This window comes from Mus musculus, chromosome 13 (genome assembly GCF_000001635.26).
Source record: "Mus musculus strain C57BL/6J chromosome 13, GRCm38.p6 C57BL/6J".
In the NCBI taxonomy this organism is placed as follows: domain Eukaryota; kingdom Metazoa; phylum Chordata; class Mammalia; order Rodentia; family Muridae; genus Mus; species Mus musculus.
Genome location: NC_000079.6, coordinates 73,466,787 through 73,490,892, shown reverse-complemented (window position 1 = coordinate 73,490,892; position 24,106 = coordinate 73,466,787). Strand labels below are relative to the sequence as shown.

Sequence of the window (24,106 nt, the reverse complement as noted above, 5' to 3'; positions counted from 1 at the left end):
GCAACGGGGAGAGTGCCTGCTCAGGAAAGGAAAAAAGATGAAAGCAAGGACATGTTTTAGGTTGCAGGCACATCTGAAAAATCTAGTGCCCTTAGATAAGTGTGAGAAACATTTCCTCATAACCCTGCCAAATTGACAGCAGGCTATTTCTGTGGTTACGTCTAGGAAAGGCACTTGGATCAGGGCCAGATCAGAGGGATCAGTGCTTGGTAGTTCATAATGGTAGCCATGTCCTTTCTTCTGCACATCTCTCAGGCAAAACATACCTCAAGATTTTAGAGGTTTCTCTGAATTCAAAAGCGCAGGAGCCTGGTATATACAGAGAAATCAGGATACCAGATAGTATCCTGGCTAGTTTTATGACAACTTGACACAGGCTCAAGCCATTTTGAGAGAAGAAACCTTGACACAGAAAATGCCACCACCAGATTGTCCTCTGGGCAAGCCTATAGCATATTTTCTTAATTAGTGATTGATGTGGGAGGGCCCAATCCATTTTTGAGTGGTGCCACCGCTTGGGCAGGTAGTTCTGGGGTGTATATATGTAAAATCGGGCTGAGCAAGGCAGGAAGGAAGATCTAGCCAATAAGCAGCACTCCTACATGGTCTCTGCTTCAGTTCTCTGCCTTGCTTGAGTTCCTGCTCTGACTTCCTCCAGTGAGAGACAGTGGTGTGTATCTTTAAGCTGAAATAAAGCCTTTCTTCCCCAAGGGGCTCTTGGTCATGGTGTTTCAACACAGCGGTGGCAGCCTAACTAAGATATAAGGAAGCACTGCCCACACAGTCTGGAAGAATCCAACCCATGCTTTATAGTGTAAGAGAGACTGCTGAGTGGCTATGCTCATGTGCCTCACAGAGCCACAGAGTTACCCCAGGGCATTTACTCACAGACACAGGGTGCTCACACAACACAGCAGGGCTGTGGGACATAGCATAGAGCCCTCCTGCCAAGTCTGTCTCTCTCCTCACCATTTACTCAGGAGATTCATTCATCATGATGGGGGTACAGAGCTGTGGGCTCTTGTAACACAAGCCTCAGGTTGAACCATCCTCCTTCCATTGTTCTTGTGGGACACCACAGTTACCACATCTCTATAGTACCCGGTGAACCACCACTACCCTCTGGCGCCCCAGCACTGTACCTCATGTCTAGAAACTTCCCTGGGAACCTGGGAACCATTTCTCAACCCCAGAACCTGTGACCATGGCCTTTCAGACCAAAAGTCTATGCAGATGAAATTGTGGATCTTAAAATGAGGCTATCTTGAATTATCCACTGACAGAATTCTTAGCTAAGACACACACTGATGAGGGAAAGAGGAAAGCCGGCCATGTGATCAGACAGGCAGGACAATCCCTTGTGGAAACTCTGGAGGGTTTCCCCCTTGCACACACGGTGACCCTGTGCTTGTGGTTCCTAGATGTGACAGAAAGGCCTTGTGCTACATCAAGCCATTCAGGTTTTGTGATCTGACCAGCAGCCTCAAGACACCGCTGTTCCTGATCTGTAGGGGTCACTGGTGCTCAGGAGCAGCTGCCCAGACGCTCAAGAGACCCTGAACTGCTAAGATTCAGAAAATGAATGCTTGCAGGACAAGACTTCAGAGATGCATCTCTGCACATGACAGTACTGGGGGACATGTCAGTACTGATAAATAAAGGAGCTCATGCTACAGGGAACCACAGTGACAAAACCAGCATAGTCAGGGCCTGTCAGTGAGATGGTGTCTCACCCACTCCTGCAGCCTCATCCACTCCCACGGTCTCACCCACTCTCAGGTGCTCACTCACTTCCCCAGATTGGGATGTCTCTGCTCTCTGCCTTCATCACAATGGAGGACATGGTCATGGTGACCGGGATGGCATCAAAGTAGGAGGAATGTGGAGCCAAGGTGAGGATAGCAGCCTCAGTAGGCAGGGCCTGCCGCCCCTTCACAGCTACACGGTGGAAGCCGCCAGCAAACCACATGGTGCGCATGATGGCCTTGAGCAGGAAGTCCACGACCCTGTAAGAAAGAATTAGGCAACACTGAGTTCCTGCCACGGCACAGGCACGGAAGAGGCAAGGGAAAAGGATGCTGCGCTCTGTCCCACTAGAATGCCATGTAGAGAGGAGAGCACCTGCTTGTCAGTGGTTAATCAGGCCTAAGTTTCTCTTGCAAATCCTCTTTCTGGGAAGAGAACTTGACCCTCCAGAAAGTCCTCAACAAAAACCAAGAGGAGGCAGGACAGGGGACAGACTAGGTCTCAGAGACAGATCTACCTGAGAGAGAGTGGTTGATCTGGATGTCCCAGGAAGCCAGCACTACCCCCAGTATGGCCTGACCGTGGAGGGCTTAGCGAACTGGGGCTGAATTGGGGGTTTTGACACTCTTTCTGCCACAAGCAAGAAAAAGAGATATTGAAACTGCAAGAGGAAAAGAAGAAGAGAAAGAGAAAAAGAAAGAAAGCAAGCAAGCAAAAAACAAAGGCTATAGTCCACATGCAAAGCAAAGAATGTATGTAATTTAAAACTTTAAATCACAGGGTGTGGCTAGGAAGCCACAGACAGGGGAAGTTCCCCAGGATGGAGATAACCTTTCTGAGGGTAGAGGGTAGGCTACTCAAGACCTCCAATCTCACAGTAGGGTGACACTGCATCAATCTCACAGTAAGGTGACACTGCATCAATCTCACAGTAGGGTGACACTGCATCTTATCAGCCCAGGAACTGAGTCCCGAGGAGCTCTCAGGAACGGAGCCTCCTCCTCTCAAGCTTCCGGTCAGAGAGCCAAGACCCAGCAGGAGGACCAGGCTGCCGGCCTGACCCACCCTGGGAATTCTCTGGTGGTAGAGGAGCCAGTCGAGGGGTCAGTGCTACCAAGAGGCAGCACTGTGAGTTTTGTGACACTTGTATTTTGAAAGTAACTTAAAATAAGCTTCCTTTTAAAAACTGTGTCAGTCACTGAGATTTTCAGGAAACGTCTGAATGCTACCAACTTCATTCAGGGAAAAAAAAATCGTCTTTAACATCAATCTGTTCACAACAGTTTTGCTGTGCAAACGTAACACGAGCCTGAGTCTGAATGAATCTGCTGCTATAACTCAGCAGAACTTTACTCTGCAGCCGGTTATTTTAAAACCTGCCTTTTCTGTACCACTATAACTAAGGCTTCTTATTACTATGTCTCCTTCCAGAAGTCAAAAGCACCCATGAGAGCCAAAGGCCACAAATCCAGAGTTCCCATAGATCCTGAATGATGGTGTCTAGGGCTTCATGTGTCACAGCATGTGTCTAATGTACATGGGTGCACTGCACATGACACTCTACACATATGCACCCATACTCATCTACATATTCTCCAACTTGTACAATCAAATGATTGTATGTACATCATTCTCACCTGTGTACATATGCATGTGTACATGCACATACATATACACTCCAACACATGTATGCACTCTATACATATGCACATTTCAACATGTACACACTTGCATACTCCTAGCTATACACATATATATAGTACGACAGGCCTACTCCTACATGTTCACAACACACTTATATATGTAAGTATACTCCCACACCAAAATATACTCCATCATCTTCATATATACATGTGTACTCCAACATGTATACATACACACATACTTTTACCTGTGTACACTCATACATGTACATATAGCAACATATACATATTTCAACATCTAAACACATATCCATACTCTCATCTAAATGCACACTCCAACAAGCACACACACACAAATGCATATTCTCATGTATGAATATTCACATATGTACATGTATGTATATGTTTCATATACACATACTCATTTACACACTTGGGCATGCTGAAGCTCATTGTGTGTGTACACAGGAGAAGCCAGGGGAGGGAGCACGGGGGTGGGGGTGGGGGGAGTTCAGCCTAAGTCACCCACTTTGAAGATGGTCTTGTTGCTCTGGGACTCTGGAGTGAGGAAGGAAGAAAGGAAGGGGTGATCAGGACCTTTTGTCACCATGCAGCATATGGAGCAACAGCAAGTGTCCTCAGTCCCTTGTCATCAAGAGCCAACACCTGTGACCCAAATACCCTTAAATCCACTCAAACTAGCTTCCCAGAATAAGTTCTGGACTCAGTTGTAAATGTAACTTTTACTTGCCAGAGGTAACTGTCACCTCGGAGGCTTACTCCTGAGTGAGCCCACACTTTCTAGTTCTGATAACTGACCCAAACTAACTGACTGACTCAAACTGGCTTCTCTTGCCTTCTGGCTGAATTATTCTGCTTGGTCTCCAACTCTGGCCATCTGTTTCAACCTTCTAAAGAGCAGAACATTCTCTGGCTCATTCTGTCTTCACCTGCAACCCGTCTCTGTAAACCTCCATCCCATCTGCACGCAACGCTCTCTTAGGTCTTTCCTGTCTGCCATCGTGAGAATTGGGCGTATCCCATTTCTGGCTCATTCTGTCTTCACCTGCAACCCGTCTCTGTAAACCTCCATCCCATCTGCATGCAACGCTCTCTTAGGTCTTTCCTGTCTGCCACCGTGAGAATTGGGCGTATCCCATTTCTGACTCATTCTGTCAGATCTTTCTCTGATTCATCACTTTGTCTGTCCCTCACTTTCAAACATAGATGTATCTTTCTACAAACCAACTTTACCTTCACTGTTTAGGATTAAAGATATGTACTCAGGGCGTGTCTGTACTGCAGCCAGAGGAATTAAAGGTGTGTCTGTATTCCAGCCAGATCACACAGACCTACGGTCTTTGGATGTGATTCCCTGACAGAGCAGCCATGGTGCTGGATTAAAATCCCTCTATACTCAGCATGCTCAAAAACAGGATCTGGTTTGGCCTAGATTTGAAGTACTTGATTATATTTCATACAGACTCATATTTTATGGTCTTTTGTCTTTTAAAGGATAGTCACAACAAAGCATGCCATTTAGAGGGTTGGAAAAAATCTCAGATAAATGAAGAAGTGAGAGCAAGCAACAACTTCACCCCTGACCAGCGTCACTTAACACTCATACTGGGTGTTCACAGATCTTCAAGTCTTACTGTGATCTGACATCCAGAGAGCTGGAGTTTAGAAAATGAGGTCCCCTCTTGCCTCTTTCCTGAACAAACATCTAGTGCATGAGGCCCTCACAAGAAAGAAAGGAAAAAAAAAAAAAAAAAAAAAAAGGCTGGGTAGTTTGGGTGAACACTCAGCTCACAGAGCTCCAAGTGGTAGGTAACATTTTAGGCTTTGGGGCCACAGAGGCCCCCCCCACCCCACCCCCCACACACACAACTCATGTTCCTGTAAGAAAGTATAGAATGTTTCAGGAAAAAGTTACTTGCATAGCAGTCAGATCTGGCCTGTAGGCCTCTCTGTCAGTACTTCCAGCAAGGATTTATTTGTCTTCCTGAGCTGACAGTGTGCTCTAGAGACATCAGCAAAGCATTCTTAGAGCTCTGGGTATGATACCTGTGTCAGGTGGAAAGACAAAAAGAGGATCACTTAAAATGTCTATGGCATCTTTGACACTGTGATTGGTTTAACAGAGCTTCAGTTTGGCTGTGTTCTCAGCATAGCCATCTTCAGACAGATGAGGTTCATGTGTATCTAACACTTATAGGCACTGGGTCTGAGGGACACACAGCCTATAGCAATAATGTCCACCATTCAGGAGGCATGGACTGCCGCAAAGTCCCCACTAGGGCAGGACTGTCTGGCCTCAGCCTATTCTAGCCAGAGCTTCATCTTTATCAAGTCTAGTCATAAAGCAGGCTTAGGTATCAAATAGCAGACTCGGTGCAGGTTTGTCTACTTTCAGTGACCCCAGGTGGGCAGGGTGTGTCAGCTACAATCTGCCACTCAGAAGGTGCTCCCCTTGAAACTGCTTTAAATATACCTGGAAGGTGTGCTCCTTCCCCAGCCCATGGCACCCACAATGTGGGGGCTGAGGCAGGGACCTGTGTCACTGTGGTGCTGGGTCACCTCAGCCTAAGACCTGTCCGCTCAGCCTAAGCAGATTGTGTTCTGCAACTCTCACCAGTAGATCCAGAGCTGGTTTAGGATGGCCTGGGAGCTCTGGTTTGAATCACAACGCCATCAAGAGACAGAAGTAGTACCGGAACACAGTAGGCCATGGTGGTGGGGAATCTCTGTGCTCTGGGACATGGCTATAGCAGCCACATAACCCAGAGAACTCTGAAGATGAAGCCTAAAGACCAGAGCAAAAGACAGGAAGGAACAAGCTAGTTTCAAAGGAAGCAGCAAGAAGATAGCATGTCTCAGTAAAAGCAGGCTTAGAAAGGGAGAGAGGGGCCCACACTGGTGAGCAGTATGCTGTCTGGTGACAAAAGGACCTGATCACCCCTTTCTTCCTTCCTCACTCCAGAGTCCCAGAGTAACAAGACCATCTTCAAAGTGGGTGACAATAATTGCGCACACACACACACACACACACACACACACACACACACCATGCAGACTGCCAGCCAAGAGAGCTACTTACTTCCTCCATAAGGCCAGGGGCTGCTCTGGCTCCTTATCAGGAGGTCCCAGGGAAGCCAGGAGTGCAAAGGGCCAGGCCAGCAGCATCATGAAAGCAGCGAACAGGAGCCGGATGGGGAACAGCGTCAACGTCATGAAAGCCACCTGGGAAAACAGGTGTTATTTTTTAAGCACTCCTTTTTGAGAACAGGTTGGAGTTGCCTGTACTCTGGCAGAGCCAGGTCACAGCTAGACAATGCACTGTCCTCCCTGTGGCTCCCATTCTCCACTTCTCACTAAAGACACTGAGGGGACACTTTGGGAACAACAAGGCGGAGCATTTGCTGGCACTTAGCTCTGCTCCGACTGACAGCACATCCATGCAGAGGAACTGGTGCCCAAAGCTGGAGCCCAAGCACCCAGTGCTGGAGCCAGGCCCCCATGCCTGTTCAACACATAATATCCACATTATGGTGGGGCTGAAGATGAGTTCAACCCCAGAACACAAGCAAGACAGCTAGGCGTGGTAGCCCAAACTTGAAATTCCAGCACTGGGGATTAATGGGGCTCTGGGACTTACGGGTCAGCCAGCCTAGCCTACTTGGTGTGCTCCAGACCAGTAAGAAACCCAGTCTCAAAGTGTCCAGGGAATCTCAGCTGAGGTTGATCTCATGGCTTCGACGTGTATATATGTACGCATGCAGAAACTGTCGATGTGAACAGAGATAGTATATGCAGACACAATATTGGTGAAGCAGTGAGGGCTAAGCGGAATTGCAAGACCAACCTTAAACCAAAGAGCAGAGGAGTCAGGGCAGCTCTCTAGCCAGAGCCCAAGGGAGGCATGGCTCACTAGCCAGTACTCCCCTCGGGGCAGCCGGAAGCTACAGGACCAGGCTGTTGTTGTTGCCTGTGTCTCTGAGTTTGGAAGACATGTGGTGGTAGCTCAGCTCTGTGGGGCAGAGCCAGATGCTGCATTAGTGGAAGGTATTTTTCACAGCCTTAGAAATCAGTGTAGACTTGACACTGAGAATTGTCCATCTATGTTCACACCTTTTAAAGGCCCACCAGTCGCATGTGGCCTGAGGATAGGACAGATCAGCTACCAATATCTACTCCAACACATAATTCACTCACTGGGGCAATGATTACATATGACATCTCATAGCTGGCAATGACTCTCCAGTCCCACATAAGCCAGTAGTAGGCTGTCTAATGTCTTTGGAGGTCAGAACATTATCAACACCTCTCTTGCCTCTATTGGGATATAATGCTTATTCTTATGCAACATGCTAAAGTGCTGTGGTCAGGATCCCTCTAATGTCTGGTGCTTGCTTGCAATGCTAGGAAGTAACCTGCTGTGGCTTGTGTTTGTTGGGGCGCTGGGAGGACACCTGTTAGGGCTTGTGTTGGGGTGCTGGGAGGACGCCTGTGAGACACCTCTAATACCCTGCTGACCCTGTGCTGTTGCAACTGCTGCTTCCTTCTGACACATCCCTGCCTAGCTTCTAGGATTTCTAGGATCCCAGCTTTGCAGACTGTGGTTTTTTTCCCCCTGGGTTAGTCCTGTTTATTTTCCATGAGGAGTTTTCCCAGAAACCGTCAGCAGGCTTCCTGACACTGCAAAACTGAGAGTTGAGGAGCGAGGCCTCTGCAACATTGTTGCAGAGGCCACAACACTGTTAACGGTTATGGGGAGAGTTGTGAGCTAGAGAGGAAGCCCTTTGCATCCGTGTTTTGCGTGGGAGAAGAGAGCAGACAGACCTCAGCAGCTCTGCAGTGTGTGGGTGGCTTCATGGAGTCAGAGAGTACAGCATGCTAGGGAGGTCAACAGGCCTCAGGTGTCCCAACCACCTATAGGTGTTTCCTCTGTATTCTGTCTCCACCTTTACTCAATGCTGGCCCTCTAGTTTTTGTCTGTACCGCAGGGAGCAGTGAACGAGGAAAACTAAGGCAGGACTGAAGGGGCCTGCCACAGTCCTTCTAGAACCTACTACTGTACCTTCTGTGCACATCTCAAGCTACCATCTTCCAGAGGACTCTGCATAGCCACTGGTCTCTACATCATCAATGCCCACCCTGGTGCAGACGAGTTTGAACAGACTAGGGGACCACAGGCCATAGGAGAGGCTGATATTTCTGAGGCACTTCAAAGGGAAATGGCTAGCCTGAAGACTAAGACAATATTCAGAGTACCTGATTTTGCTAGTGATTGTGCGGGGTATGGGGAGAAGCAAAGCTGTAGGCAACCACAAAAGTCATTCTTAGAAAGTGAGGCTAGACCAAAGAGCAGGAAAATGTCAGACAACTTTCCAGATGTCCTGCCTTCCAGGTGTGAGTCCACCACCAGGGCAGGGTCTTCCTTGATCAAAGCCCGCAAGGCACCTTTTCCTGCTGTTGCTTATGGGATTGAGACCTGTTCACATCAAGAGCATGGGATGCCAGAGGGAAGCTGGGAAGAAGACAGGAGTCTACTTCCCACACCTAGGAAGCCCAGGTTCGTGTTGGATGCCAATTTGTGGCATATGTATGAGAAGGTCTCCAGGGCCTATTTTACCAAGAACACACACAGTATGGCTGCACACCAGAGGAGGTTAGGGAGCAGGTAGAGACTGACTACCCTATACTGGAACTGGTCCTTTCCCCTGTAAGCTGGAAGTGAGTAACTAAGCCACAATTCAGTAAAGAATTACACCGACCCAAGGCTGTGTTGATTTAAACTGCCCTCTGAAGCATTAAGAGAGATAGAGACCAGATGAACAGGCGCTGGTATACACACACAGTCCATCACAGCAGAGAAGACAGTCTCAATTAGATTTTGAGAGCCCCCTTGGGAGGGAGGCTATGACCTGTCCCCAACAAGAGGATTCTGTCCAACAGCACCTATCCCATGAAACCTAGGCTCCCTGTGTGGCTGGGCCTGGGTCAAGGACAGGAGGTGTGCAGTATCCAGTGTAGCAAACATGGACACAATAAAAAGTAGCAAAAGCAGGGCAGGACAGCAGGACAGCGCTTCAAAGCATCAATGAAGACAACAGACACAGGGCTGGGGTGTTATATACTCAAGGGTATCTGCTCCCAAGTATACACACACAAACACACAACATTCAGTGACACAGGCAGATACACAGTCACACACCCATTGGTAGAAACTGATACAAATTCACATGCTCATACACACCAGTATATACATGGACACATTCATATATGCACTAAAGATGTACATATAGACACATGTACAAACATTCCAATTCATATAACATGGACACATTCATATTTATACACACACTAAACACAAATGCATATATATACATGCATACACATATACCAATATACATAATGTGGACACATTCATATTGAACACATATACATACACATAGATGTTCATCTACACAATTATAGACAGAAACCAACACATACAATATGGACAAATATTCAAACACATATATACAATACTCATGAACACACACACACACACACCAATATACATAATTCATACACACATGGAACACATACAGTGCCATATGAACATACTCACATACAATGACCACACTGCACAGTTAAACATGTATACATTAGTATACATCTAAGTCAGTATGTATAACATGGGCACACTGAACACACAGTTACTCATGTACACATACTAATACACACCATGGATATGCATTCTCACAAACACTGAACACATGAATACTATGTTAGTTAAGGTTTTATTGCTGTGAAGATATACCACAACCATGGCAACTCTTATAAAGGAAAACATTAAATGGGAGCTGGCTTACAGTCTCAGAGGTTTAGTTCATTATTGTCATAGCAAGAAGCATGGCAGCATGCAGGCAGACACGGTGCTGGGGAAGGAGCTAAGAGTTCTACATCTTGATCCACGGGCTACACTAGGCCTAACTTAAGCATATAAGAGACCTCAAAGCCTGCCTTAACAGTGACATCCTACTCCAATAGGCCACACTTCCTCATAGTGCCACTCCCTATGGGTCACACATTCATACACATGAGTCAATGGGGGCCATTCCTTTTCAAACTACCACAGATCCATAAATACACTTTACTCTCTCCACGGTCCCTGGTAAATACCTCTAAACCAGCTTTTATACATGAAGCTGGTCACTGCTGAACACTGAGAGCTACAACACCCTTCCTATGAAGACTGTTTGTCAGGCAGTCTCCTATAGATACAGGGGCAGGATCAAGGAAGACAAGCAATAGACAATAGGGCACTGGAGTGGTATTTGGGGGCAGTTAGAAAGCCTCAGACAAAAAAGTGATGGATAGCAAAAGGAAACCAGGAGGACCAGTTCCTGAAGGTCAGCAGGACAAAGACCAACAGTAGTCAGATAATTCTTAATAGCCTGGCCCTGAGCCAACAGGATGGCTCAGTAGGTAAAGATGGCCACGCTTAACAATCTGAGTTCAATCCCCAGGGCTTACATTGTGAAATGAGAGAACTTACTCCTTCAAGTTGTCCTCTGACCTCCGAATGATACATGTCACTATCTCACACACACTCACACACTCACACACACACACACACACACACACACACACACACACACTATAATACATTCTGGCTCCTTAGAAAAATCAACCAGGGGTCACAGTCACACACTCTCATGAGCAGTCCTTCCTGGGAGGCTGCTAAAAGACTCTCATGTTTGTCTGGGGAATCAAATGTAGGCCAATCCAGGTTGATAGCCAAGGTCCCATTCTATCCCTGCCCTAGGCTGGCACCACAATGACCCAGAGCCACTGGCAGAGGGTGTCCCTGCACTCTGGAGGTGATCATTCTCTCTGCCCTGCTGTCTAGTCTTTGGGCAAGGCTCCTTCCACATATTCACTCTCAGTAGTTCCACAGCCTTGGCCACCCCCACCCCTCAGACTTGAGGGTCTCTCTCTGCCTACCAAGGATGTGCCAGGTCTACTAAGGGCCTACCACTCTACCTCCCTGACAGGGCTACTTCTGGTACCCCTGAAAAAGAGCCTGGAAGGTTCCAGGACAAGTGCTTTCTGCTACATGGTTCCATGCAGAAGGTGATGCCTTGTATACTCAGTGGGAATGTGGGTAAGTTCTGTCCTCTGGGGAGCTGCGCTCCTCCATCGATCCGGGAGACAGTCTGCGGCTGCCAACTTTAATGTTGCTGGTGGCAGCAGAGCTGGATGCCACCCTAGGGGCACCACTGGGGGACAGGTGAGTCTAGGTTCTCTGTGGGACAGCTGAGGGTGGAGCTTCAAGTTACACAAGGCACCAAGGGAAGAGCCGAGGTAACAAGCGTAGGGACATAGAAACAAACAGGGATGGCTCCCTAGCTGCCTGGATGACTTCAGCATTTGGGGCAAACACAGCTCAAGGGTCACAGAGATGTCCAACTGGAGGAGTCCCAGACAGGTGCAACAGTCTGGAGGACACAGAGAGACTGGGCAGGGTGTTAACAACACAGTCAGCAACTTAGCTGGGACCACAGCAATGAGCAACATCCAAGTACACGAAGCCCAGGCCAGGGCATGCAGAACTATCAAATAAACCAGCAGAGATCAAACCATCACACTTGCGCAGTCACCATAGCACACAGGTAACAGAGACCTGCTACCAGCCCCCAAGGGGTTGGACCAGAAGGTCCAAATGTTATTTCCTCATCCAGAAATTCAGGGTAGGAGCTGGATTTGCTCAGGGATTGGTGGGATGGTATGCAAAATGAAGGGCTGCTGGGGTACAACACACAAACCCTCACCCACCCTAGAGGGAAACACACAAAGGACTGCCCTAAATCCTCACCTACCCTAAAGGAAATGAGAAACACGGGTGGCCTGAGAGTGGAACAAGGCAGCAGTTGGTCAGAGCCCAAGGCAGGGGTTCAAAGAGCAACAGGAAAACCACTTGGGGACATAGCAGGCACCAGGCCCTGGAACCACTACTCTTCTCAGGACACACACATCTCTGACATGCTAGCTCATAACACAAGGACAGTACTACTACAGTGGCATCACCCTGGACTTCCTTTACCAGTGATCAGCAGGGTAACTAAGTCACCAACAAGGTGGCTGAGTCTGTACTCCTCCTAGGGTCCCCTCCCTCCCCAGGGCACAGCTGTCCTGCCCCACAGGTCCTATGTGGGGGACAAACAGCCACAGTTGTCTCTCTCTTAGCAGCTCATTTTGATTGCTCCTACAAAAGAAATTCAGAATGCAGCCCAAGATGGGCCTCTGGCTCTTGGGTTTGGGACTACTATGGTGGCCGAGAAGGGGTGGAAAGATGGCTGCAAACGTCATATGTTCCTGGTCTAGATGACCCCAGCACAAGAAGTAATGGGTGAGACATTCAGTGCCAAAGTGACAGCAGCCAGAAGTGGGAGTCTGGGCCAGAGCCCTGTTGGGAGCAAGGCTGAGTCCAGAAGGGAAGGCAGATCTGCTTCCTGTGCATTCCAAAAATCTATCCTGGTAGGCTGGTGGGCAACCTGCACATCTCCAGGCTCTGAGGATACAGCACTGGGCTTCCCAAATGGGTTACAGAAGACAGGTTAAAAACTCCAGGGATGTCTCCAGGGCACCTGGGGAAATCAGGCCTGGGGTCAATTGTGGGCCAACACCCCAAACTGGTAACTAATGAATAATGTCTGGAGCAGCATAAAAGCAAAACCTACCGACAAGAGCTACTGTCCAAACCAGAGAGGAAAGACACAGGTGGTTTATTTTAGCCTTTACCGTGAGGGTGCACGAAAGCTTCAAACAAACAAACAAACAAACAAAAAACCACTATAAATCACGCACATATTTCTCAGCTGGAACCCCAAGGCACACTGCTGAAGCCTACAGCCCACAGCCACCCAGAGCCCCAGGTGACTACAACTAGATCCACATGGCACGGAAGCAAATAAGCAGAGTAGCCAACAGGTGGCCCCTGCCCTAGGCAGTCCCAGCACTTTAATTAGGTCCAGAGTGACTGTTCCTGCTGAACAATGGCTCTGAGGCAGGGAGCTTTCAATAGTCACGTCCAGAACCAAACCTCAGGAAGTAGAAGAGGAGAACTCATCTTAAGCTGCTGCAGGCAGTTTCTCTTTACCAAAACCAGCCCTATCAAGCAAGATCCTCTGACCCTAGCCTCTTTACGAGAACAATCCCATACAGAGCACCTGCCTGCTGCTCAAGGATCCTATATACCCCAGAGCCCAAGATGAGGCTGGACACGGGACATCCCAAGGACACTTCAGCCGAGTTATTTACACTGAGTTCATTTGTCCATTTCTCACTGGCATGTTCCTGTCTTGATGGCCTTAGACCCCCGACTGTGTAGTGGGCTGAAGTTTCCTGATGCTCAGGCACAGCTAGAAGCGTCCACGTCTCCACCAGAACTTTCCTCAGAGGCTGTGCTCGTGGCTATTTATAAATACTTCTTAGTTCTCCCACTCAAATCTAAAATTAAATATAGCTTTTCTAAGATGGAGCTATTTTTTTCTTCTAAGCCCTCGGTCCCAACTCCCCAGGTCTATCCTGGGTCTACCCAAGGGCTATCCAATGAAGTCTCAGCCTATCACCCAATCCAGAACATTTCTGATGCGGACGATCGGAGCCTGTCTTTAGGGAAACACTCAAAAATACAAATCACCTTAGGAACCACACACGCAATTACAGGAGCGATTTCCTAGAGGGCTGGCCCTGCTACTCGCCTTGGCCGTCCCGTCCTCACGGTCACTTTGGTCTTACAGAACCACTAGCTTCAGTACACCAGGACAAAGTGTGGGACTCTCTTTCACCAACCGTTGTGGGTCTGCTGGGGAGATCCTAGAAACTGTTTTCGTCAGCTGGATCCTCCCAGTTCAGGCCTGTGTATAGTGCCTCACTGCTGGGACACACATGGCACTGTTGAGGGAAACATCTTTGGGGTGGTGCCAGAACGCCCTGGCATTTGCCTCAGATTCTGGGGACACTGGTGTGTGACCATGGAAGGCTGCAAGCTAAGTAAGGGAAGGCTGCACATGTGGATGATGTAAGAGGGTTGGTTTCCCTTGTCTGTGGTACGTTCCTGTTTTCCTGTGGCTAGCCACACATGGTTGACCTCTTTGCAAACTACAACACAGGTTGAGAACACACCTCTTCTTGGAGATACACTATGACCATGTCAAGCGTTGAGTCAGGTCCTAGAGATGGCTCTGGAAGCCCATAATTTAACAAACAAGGACCTGGGAAGTCACCCTCATTACAGGCTCAGGTCTCCTCTTGGCATTCTGGTTTTTTTTTTGGTTTTTCGAGACAGGGTTTCTCTGTATAGTCTTGGCTGTCCTGGAACTCACTTTGTAGACCAGGCTGGCCTCGAACTCAGAAATCCGCCTGCCTCTGCCTCCCAAGTGCTGGGATTAAAGGCATGCGCCACCACCGCCCGGCTCTTAGCATTTTGTATGCAGCACTACCGCCCGGCTAGTCATTCCCTGAGCACAGCTGTGCTCCTATGGGCAGGTGCTGGGACTCTGTGCCTGCTGAGCAACTGTTTATCCATCTAGTTCAGCAGGCTTCCACAGCACAGGTACTGGCATCATGTGGCTACGTCTCCTCTATGTGGGGCGTTGGGTAAGCTTCATCCTATGCAAGCCCCATAGAGCAGGGTAGGCTACATAGCTGTCTATCTCAGCACAACCCACCCCCAGCAGGGAGGGTCCAGGCCTGACCCTAATATCTGTGCAGTCAGAGGAAACACTACATAATCACACAGTGCAGCCTTTGGAGGGAAAGAAGCAAGGCACCAGACAGACAGACAGACACACACACACACAAAGGGAGAGTAATGGGAGGCCTGGAAACTCCCAAGAGCAGGCTCTATCAGAGACACTGCAGTGTCACAGACGACCCGAGTTCTTGAGTTCTAGATAAGCTCAGAAGAAACACCCTAAGCACACCCAGGTGTGGCCTTCTCACTTGGAAGATAAAGAAATGAGCGTACTAGAAGCAGTCATCCTACCTTAGGGTGAGGGTTGGGGGTGGAATAGGTCAGGGTGCATCCCAAGGGCAGATGAGTAAAATAGGCTAGGTGTTAAGAGACCGCTCTGGGCCTGCCTCAGAGAGACAAACTCTACTCTTTAGCCTCATTATGGAGGCCTCTGGGCTTTGAGAGCCCTGTAGACCTGTGTGCGCAAGGTCGAGAACTTGTCCAGCCCTTAGAAAGGCGGCGCTTCCATCAGCTCCGTGGCTTGTAGATACAGACTCCTAGGCATGCCTCCCTCTGGACAGACTGGACTGTCTTCTCCCTTCTGGGAGCCTGTGGACGGAACACTTACTTAACCAGCCTTTTACCCACATGCTGTCTGGGCAGCAGGCTTCCTAAAACAGCAGCACAGAACCCCATTGCTGGCAGACCCCTATACTAATTAATAAATGGGTGATGTGACTCTGAGAGGCCTCTGCAGTGACTGGTGGATTCCAGAAAATGGGCAGAAGGCAGAATCCCAAACAAAGAGGTGCAGTAAGGGTGAAGTTCTTAGGTGCAAGGGCCCAGGTGGGGCAGCATACATGGCTACTCAGGACAATGCTTATTCTCTGACTCAGGACCATCCTGGCAGGCATCTGGCCTTGGTCTGGCATCAGGGATCTCTCTGGGCTTTCCTCTCTTCTTCCTACAATTGTCAACACAAATCCTCTCCTTGTGTCTCTGTGTGTGACTGTGCGCGTGTGTGTATGGAGGTAGATGGGTGGTGGGTGGTGGCTCTGTCTCTCTGGTCCCCAAGTTCTGTTCTGACAGTCTTGTAGCCTAAGAGGTAAAATAGTGCAACAATATAAACTATAGCTGGGGTCCTGCCAGGGTGGCCTGCCACCCAAGGGCTCTGCCCAAGCAGAAAGGTCTGAAGACATACATTTGGGGGCTATGCACTGCCTTCTAAGAATAAGACGCAAAAAACAGAAACCGGTCCTAAATCCCTCTCCAGAGCCACAGGGACTCATTGGCAGTTGACCTACTTTAGGGAGCACTAGAGGAAGGACTCCCCATAATTACAGTCCTCCAAAAGGGAGCTTTCCAGGCACTCTGCTCAATACCACGTGTAGAGATAGCTCAAGCTACCAGGAACAGGTGGTGCTGAGACAGGAGTCCTGCCAACAGCTTCCCAGGGCCTGCGTGCCTGCAGGAGTCCCAGGCTTCCTAGGGGTGAACAGTTCAGTCTCAGGCGACTAAAGAGAGAACTGGAATTAAAGGGCTTGCTTTCTGCTGGCTCCCAGAGATCCTAACCCTAACCCTGTCCCTGCTTGCTGAGGACGGTGGCTCCCAGAAGAGGTACTTAAGTATCAGCTGTCAGAGAAGTGCCTGCTTCTTAACACCCTGTTCCTTCCTTGGGTCATTCCTGCAGGTGTCCGGGACATGGAGGTCCTGTCTAGGGATACCATTCAGGATGGGCCATTCTCTCCCCAACCCAAGCACCATTTTCACATTCTAACTCCACTATTGAGATGTAGGTGAACTCAGCAGCACCGTGTCATGGGGGTTGGAACCCATGAATATCAGACAACAGAGGAGGGGACCCTGGGAAAGCTTCAACAGTAGAGGTCTACCATGCAGTGGAAGAGACAGACCTGAGAGTTATGTAGGGATTCACTCTGGTGCCATCTTCCTTGAGGAGCCAAGACTCAGCTGGATCCAGGAGACAGATCCACCCTGATCTGTGGCCATCCCAAGACCCACTGAGTATGGCAATCACAAGCGTCATGCTCCTGAGCATTCTTTCCTTGGCAGGCAGGCTATTTGGAAACAGGGAGGCTCACACGCTCTACTGTTGGTAGGAGGGCCACCTAAACACCCTGTGTGGGTGGGAACCCCCTGCCCCAGGCACTCCCCTCCCCGTACTACCTGCAGACGCAGAGGGTTCCCCTAGTACATCTCATCTGTTTTAGCTGGCAGGGGAGGTTTATGGAGACTGTGTCCCAGAGACTGGTGATTCTGCTGAAGGACAGTGTCAACTTGATCCCATGCCTCTGGAGAGAAGGTTCCCACCTCACTGACCATAGGAGCTACACAGTCTTAGGGTGCTGGCCAGAAAAAGGAGGCCTGGGAGGCATAGAGGAGGATGAAGCCTGTTTGGGAGGTGGCTTAGCTTTCCACATTGCTGTTGATCACCAAAGGATGCAGGACTGGAACTCAAGCAGGTCAGGAAGCAGGAGCTGATGCAGAGGCCATGGAGGGATGTTATTTACTGGCTTGCTTGTCCTGGCTAACTCAGCTTGCTTTCTTCTAGAACCCAAGACTACCAGCCCAGAGATGATCCCACCCACAAGGAGCCTTTTCCCCTCGATCACTAATTGAGAAAATGCCTTACAGCTGGATCTCGTGGAGGCATTTCCCCAACTGAAGCTCCTTTCTCTGTGATAACTCCAGCTGTGTCAAGTTGACACACAAAACCAGCCAGTACACAAAAATACCGTAAAAGACTCCTAAAGTATAGCACTTGCTGCCTGATCCGGCTAGAGCCTAGCCCATAGGCCTCTCTGCACAAGCTCTCCTCTCCACTACACAGACAAAAGCCAGTCCTTGCCTTTCCAGACTTTAGGTCAGTATAGTTCTATGTCTACTTAGACAGTTAAAATTATGTTTTAAAAATTCCCATAGATGGCAATTAAGTTCTTAGGAAAAATTAAGTCACTTTTCTGACTCTAAAGCAGATGCAACTGAACAGTAACATGCTGACTCAGGAAAAGAGCTGCCCACAACATTAATGGTCTGCTCCAGTGGCATTTCCCGGGTTAAGTCACAGCTAATAGTGCCACCCATTGGCAGCATGCTGAAGGGCCACCACATGGAAAACAGCCCAGAAGCACAGTGGTTAGCTTTAACTCATTAAAAAAACTGCCACGGTGATACAAAATAACATAGGCTGCCACCCCAGTAAAACATCACAAACGCCCCACCCCCAAAACTGGGTACTTCCCTCCAGGCTCAGGGCTCATTTCCACAATAATTCACATCTAGACTACAGGTTAGAGTCTTCAGGAACTCCAGCTCAGGAGTGGTAAAGATACTCTAACATACTGCAGCAGACCCACAAGGATTGAGTGCAGAACAGCAATTTCGATCCTGGTCATATGGGTGTGTTATGTCCAACGAAACTAGACATGGAGGAGCCCCATGTTCAGGTAAGAGGAAGGCTGCCTGGGGTCTGGCATGCTAGAATGCAGCTCTGAGAGACACAATTTGATGAAAGATTTGTTTGGACACTCAAGCCTCATGGGTCTGGGAAAGGAAGCTTGGGGAGCCTTCTCAAACACTATAGGAGTAGATAATTGGACTTGTGGGCATTTTGCTAGGGGTAGGGTGGGGGTGGGGGGCGGCAGCACAGGACACAAGTGCCTGACAAGGGCAACAGGTGGGTCCCAAGCCTAGGGTCTGCAGCTGGGTCTAGATGGCCACCATTTAAGACGCAAAATTCCCATCTTAAAACACAGGCTAGCATAGAGATGGCTCACTGATAAAATGCTTGCCACTCAAGTGTGTGAAACAGAGTCTGGGTCCCCCGAGTCCAAGTGCCTTAGTTAGGGGTTCTATTGCTTCAATGAAACGCCAGGACCAAAAAGCAAGTTGGGGAGGAAAGGGTTCATTCGATGGCTTACACTTTCCAATCACAGTCCATCATTAGGGGAAGTCAGGACAGGAACTCAAGCAGGCTGGAACTGGAGGCAGGAACTGATGCAGAGGTCATGGAGGGGTGCTACTTACTGGCTTGTTTCACATGGCTCGTTCAGTCTGCTTTCTTATAGAACCCAAGACCACCAGCCCAGGGATGGCACCACTCACAACGGATTGGGCCCTCTCCCATTGATTACTCATTGAGAAAATGCCTTACAGCTGCATCTCATGGAGGCATCTTCTCAACTGAGGCTCATTTCTCTCTGACGACTCTAACTTGTATCAAGCTGATACACAAAACCAGCCAGCACACCAAGAAAATCCCTAGCAAGTATAGCAGCTCACCCTTAACTCTAGCCCTATAAGCCAGACATGGGATCCCCAGAGCAAACTGACTAGCGGAATGACCATATTGGTGAGTTCTGAGTGTGATGAAGAGACCAGGCCTCATTAAATGAAGTGGAAGAGCTACTGAAAATGACTCTTGACATCAACCTTGGGCCTCCATCCACATGCATGTGCACCGACATGCTCACACCCCGACAGAAATGGGGACACACACAAACATGTACACACACATGAAAAGAAAAAAAGGAAAAAAAAAAGGAGAAACATAATTCGGTTGCACAAAAAAATATAGTTGCATCAGGGTTGGCAACAGACTAAGGTTGCCACAGGGAGATACATATGGAAGAACAGAGCAGCATCCAGGAGCAGCCAGCAAACAGCCTCAGGCTCCTGGTCTGTTCTTCGAGTTTCAGGTTGCCATGTGCACTAGCATATGGAAGTTACTAACACTACCTGCTTGCATGGAACTGGCACAGACCTAGAGGGTTGATGGCTGACCTGGGGTTCCCTTAGGCTGCATACCTCTTAAGCCCATTTCACAAGTTAGGTACGGGTCATTGCTACTTGTACAGGTCACTGCCCACTTGTAGATGGAAAGGGTGACATTCAATTTAAACCAAAAGGCTGGAATTACAGCGGAAAAAGAATACAATGTAAGACACCAGCCAGTGGTTCCCTCTGGAACACTATCCCCCATGACGCCAGCTGCATCCAGCAGGGAACCACGGAAAGGAGAGGTCTTGACATCATAGCAATCTGGAGGCCAAGATGTGTGCTCTGCTGGACTCTGGGGGCTGTGACCAAGGCCATGAGGGGGAGGCTCTCCATTGTCATCTCTTATCTGTGCTGTTTGAAGTGCTATTCTACCTAGGCCTTGTGTGGAGCCCAGTGCAGAAAACGTAAAGAGCACAGTCCACAGCAGAATAAAAGTCAGCTACTGCTGCTAACACTAAGGAACATGAAAGGGAAGCCCACAGAGGGACCACTACAGGCTCTACAGATAAGGATTCCCTGTAAAGGCAGGCAGACATCTACACTAAGGTACACCACACTTCTGTGAGAGACAGTCAGTTCAGAACCTAGTCCTTGATACCCTCATCTGAGACTCAGGAGGGCTAGGTACTGTGCAACCCAAGCCAGCTACTCCAGTGTCTCTCCTCCTCCTCCTCCTCCAAATCCTCCCTGTCCAGTGTTTCCCCAGTGTGTCTGTTGTCCGTAAGTCTGTAGAACACCTGTACCTCCAGGCAGCTTGATGAGGTGCAACAGGCGCTTTTAAATACAGACCACCCCTCTCTAAGTCTCCTGCAGTGGCCAGGTACCCAGAAGGCAGAAGGAATCCACAGGACATTGCCATCCTTGTGCCTTTTTGCCTGGAGACTAAACATAAAACACCAGCTGTCTACAGGAGCGGCAAGATGTGTGCTGTCAGGATGGCATCACCATTCCTCCTGGAGCCAGGCCACAGCCACAGCCCAGCTGTGCATTGCTGTAGCGCACTATGCCGTGCATTGTCTTCTGACACTAGAAGGAAAGCGGGCTATATGAGACTCCCAGTATTTATGCAAATTCCACTCAGGGCTCTGAAGTTAGTTGAAGTCACCTGACCTCACTCACCATCACCTGGGATGTGCCTGGGTGCTGGGGGTTCACAGCCTCCTCTGAACATGCCACTGACCTAGGACGGGGCGCCAGCAGACGGTGGCTCTGCTGTCCAGGAAGTAAACTCAGATCTCAGTAAATTTTAAAACTGGGGAAACACATCAGAGCTGGGACAGGAAACTCTTGTACCACAGAGCCCATGGGAAGTACCCCAAAAACCCTGTGACAGAAAAGCACTTTATGACTTCAAACATAACAAACTGTAAAGAATTTTAGCTGACATGACAGCCCAAGGCCTTCCGAGGCTTTTCCTTCATCTGTATCCTTGCTGTAACAGGAAGCAGCGAGCACTTCAACCCCAGCGTACAGACCTTAGCCTGTTATTTTCTGTCCACTAAATGCTTAAGCTGCTTGCTAAATCTGTAGTTAAGTGACAGATGGGCTGCTAGAGGCCGAGGTGGCCTGTGTGTCCTTAATCCAAAGCTATCCAGTAACTCCTCCCAGGGCAGTTTAGAGCCGCTTGGAGTTGGAAGTTTTTGTGCTTCAGCCTTAAGGGGAAGCTGGATTTTTTTTTTCCCCCTTTAAGGACAGGTCATGTACCCATTCTCTAGAAACTTTTTAACAGAGCCTTCCATAAAAGCAAAGGCTCTGCAAAGCATGTTTTGGGGAACGTACAACAGAGAATTCTGAGGGCATTTATAAATATGTTCTTTAGCCACAGGCTGTAGACTCCCAAGCAGTTACACACACTAATGTTCTGGACACGGCCTTTGGACACATGCTTTTGAGCAACAAAGACCCAGCCCTAGAATCAGACTAACTGTGCTAAGATCGTGACAAGCATGGATGCATAAAGAATGTGGAGCTTGGTTTCTGGGAGAAAGATGCTTCATCCAGACTAAGTTGAGGCAGAGCATACAGAGCAGGAAGGGACAGGAACATAAAGTAGGGGGTGTGGAAACAGTGTGAGGTAAACCAGGAGATTAAGATGAGGGTAGGAACCTACCAAGATGGGGTAGAGGCAGACTAGCAAGGTCAGAACTGGAAAGAATAACTAGGAATGGGTTGTTGATGGTGATTAGGGTGGGATGTAGTAGGATGAACCAGGAGGGACTTGACTTGGGAGGGGTCCCAAATCCACACAGGCAGCAGATCCGGGAGGAAGGAAGACCCACAAGTGACAAGGGATAGAGTTGTAGGGTAGGAGGTTGTGGACTGAAACTGAGAGTAATAAAGTTCAAATATGACTGCACCCTAAGCCCTCCTGCTGGGCACAGCCCCAGGCCGTGAGGAGCAACCTGACAGCAGCAAAGACTTCAGGAAAAGCCTCACAGGCTCCAGACACAACCAGGAAAGAGGACAAGACCTGGGGGCCAATATGAGGCCTTTACTTTACACTCTCCGTGTTCAATTCTGCTGACCATCCATTCCTACGGGTGATAACTAACCCCACTGGATGCTTTGAGCAGAAACCGGTGCTTGGGAAAGTAATAATTTCAACAGACTTTACCTTAATATTATGTCTGATAGGTTACACATTTAAAAACACCATCTCCTCCTAGAGCTGGTCCCTTACAGTTGGAAATACTACTCTGCCTGTAAACCACGGAAGTCTGAAACTGTGAACTCTGCTCATTACTCAAAGAAGGGTCCCAGAAGTGACCACAGCACCACAGACCTGGCCCCTGAGTAAAAAAAGGTCCCACGTGCCGGGTCTCACGGTGAGAACCACAAGAACAGATAGCAACTGTGCCTAGATCCAGGTCCCCGCTCACTACTAGCCAGCCGCAGCGCACAGGTTCCCTCTCACGTGGGAACTATGTTGTATAAAGTTGATACCGGGCACAGGCAGCCCAAGGGAGCATCGCTAACAACCGACACAGTGTACTAGACACAGGAAACAATCTGCAAACATGGATGTGGAAATCATCCTATTGGGTTATGCCAGGGGCCCCGCGCGTCCGGTGCTCCAGATGACAATTCAGGTTCCGACACTAGGCCACGGAGACACACAGTAGGCCTCCTAGCTGTGCGGAGACGCTGGAAAGGGGCTGCCTGATGCGAGGACACCCCCCCACCCCCGCCCACCTCCAGGCCTCCTGCTGGCGGGAACCCGGGCCAGGCCTGGGATGAGGGTGCAGGGCCCAAGGGATGGAGTGCAGGGTCCAGTACCGAAACCAAAAGGGTGTAAGTCGGCGTGCACGCAGGCGGCGGGAAGCGGGACCCTGGCGCGGGTTGGAAGAGTGCTGCAGGGGAGGGGTGCGGCTCACGGAGGACCGGGCGGCGCCCAGCCCCTCCCCACCGCATCCCGAGCGCATCCTGGATAGAGTACAGCAGCGCTGCGGAGAACCCACCTGGGCCTTCTGCAGGGCGCTCAGTCGCAGCTCGTGCACGAAGGGGTTCCGCCCCGGGGGCGCTAGGCGCCGCGCGTCGCCTGCCCCAGAGCTGGAGGAGGGGGCGGCCCGCGGCCCGCGGCCCCGCAGCCTCATGGCTGCCCGCGCCTGAGCAAGGAGTAGAGCAGATGGAGCTCAGCCGACCGAGCTCAGCTGAACCGAGCCAAGCACAGAAGAGCCGAGAGCAGCAGAGCTAGCAGAGCGCGCGGGAGAGGGCCTAGGATGCGCGGCCGCCCGGAGGCGCAGGCGCGGGAGGGGCGGCGTGACGTGGGTGGGGCCAACGGGGTGCCCCGCCCAGACCGCTCTGGGCTATGAATGCGCCTGCGCGTCTTAAGGCTCCTGGACTTAGGGGAATCCTGCGAATTTGCATGTGTAGGGAGACCTTAAATTTTGGGTCGCAGGACTGAACTGGGCAGGCCCACTTCTCAGCGCAACGCTGTCCTCACAGGCAGCTTCCTTCCCCTAACCATTGTAATCCATCAGTCGCCATCGAGGGAGAAGATAGGCTAGGAGACCCTAATTTGTATCACACCATTAACTAGGACTCTAAATAGCCTTTCTGCTAAAATGTATTCATTTGACTCACTGGATGCCTTTTGTACTTTGTATCCTGTTTTAAAATAGGATACAAAGTAGCTTTCTGATCAAAATGTATACATTTGAAAAACTAAAGAAATGCCTTTTGTAGCAAC

General features: G+C 49.5%; 1 protein-coding gene across 3 annotated transcripts in view; it reads right to left on the bottom strand.

Annotated features, from left to right (window-relative positions):
- Lpcat1 (lysophosphatidylcholine acyltransferase 1) overlaps positions 1–23,662 on the bottom strand; it is a 49,190-nt gene extending 25,528 nt beyond the window's left edge. The window contains exons 1-3 of one of the 3 annotated variants that reach the window (NM_145376.6): positions 23,376–23,662; positions 6,490–6,632; positions 1,792–2,006 (exon numbers count right to left, since the gene is read on the bottom strand). In NM_145376.6, the coding sequence (NP_663351.3) occupies positions 1,792–2,006; positions 6,490–6,632; positions 23,376–23,510 (493 nt within the window). In that variant the 5' untranslated portion in view covers positions 23,511–23,662. The remainder of the gene's footprint in view (positions 1–1,791; positions 2,007–6,489; positions 6,633–23,375) is intronic. The other 2 variants (NM_001368681.1, NM_001368682.1) reach the window with 2 other exon arrangements.
- Positions 23,663–24,106: the final 444 nt, after the last annotated feature.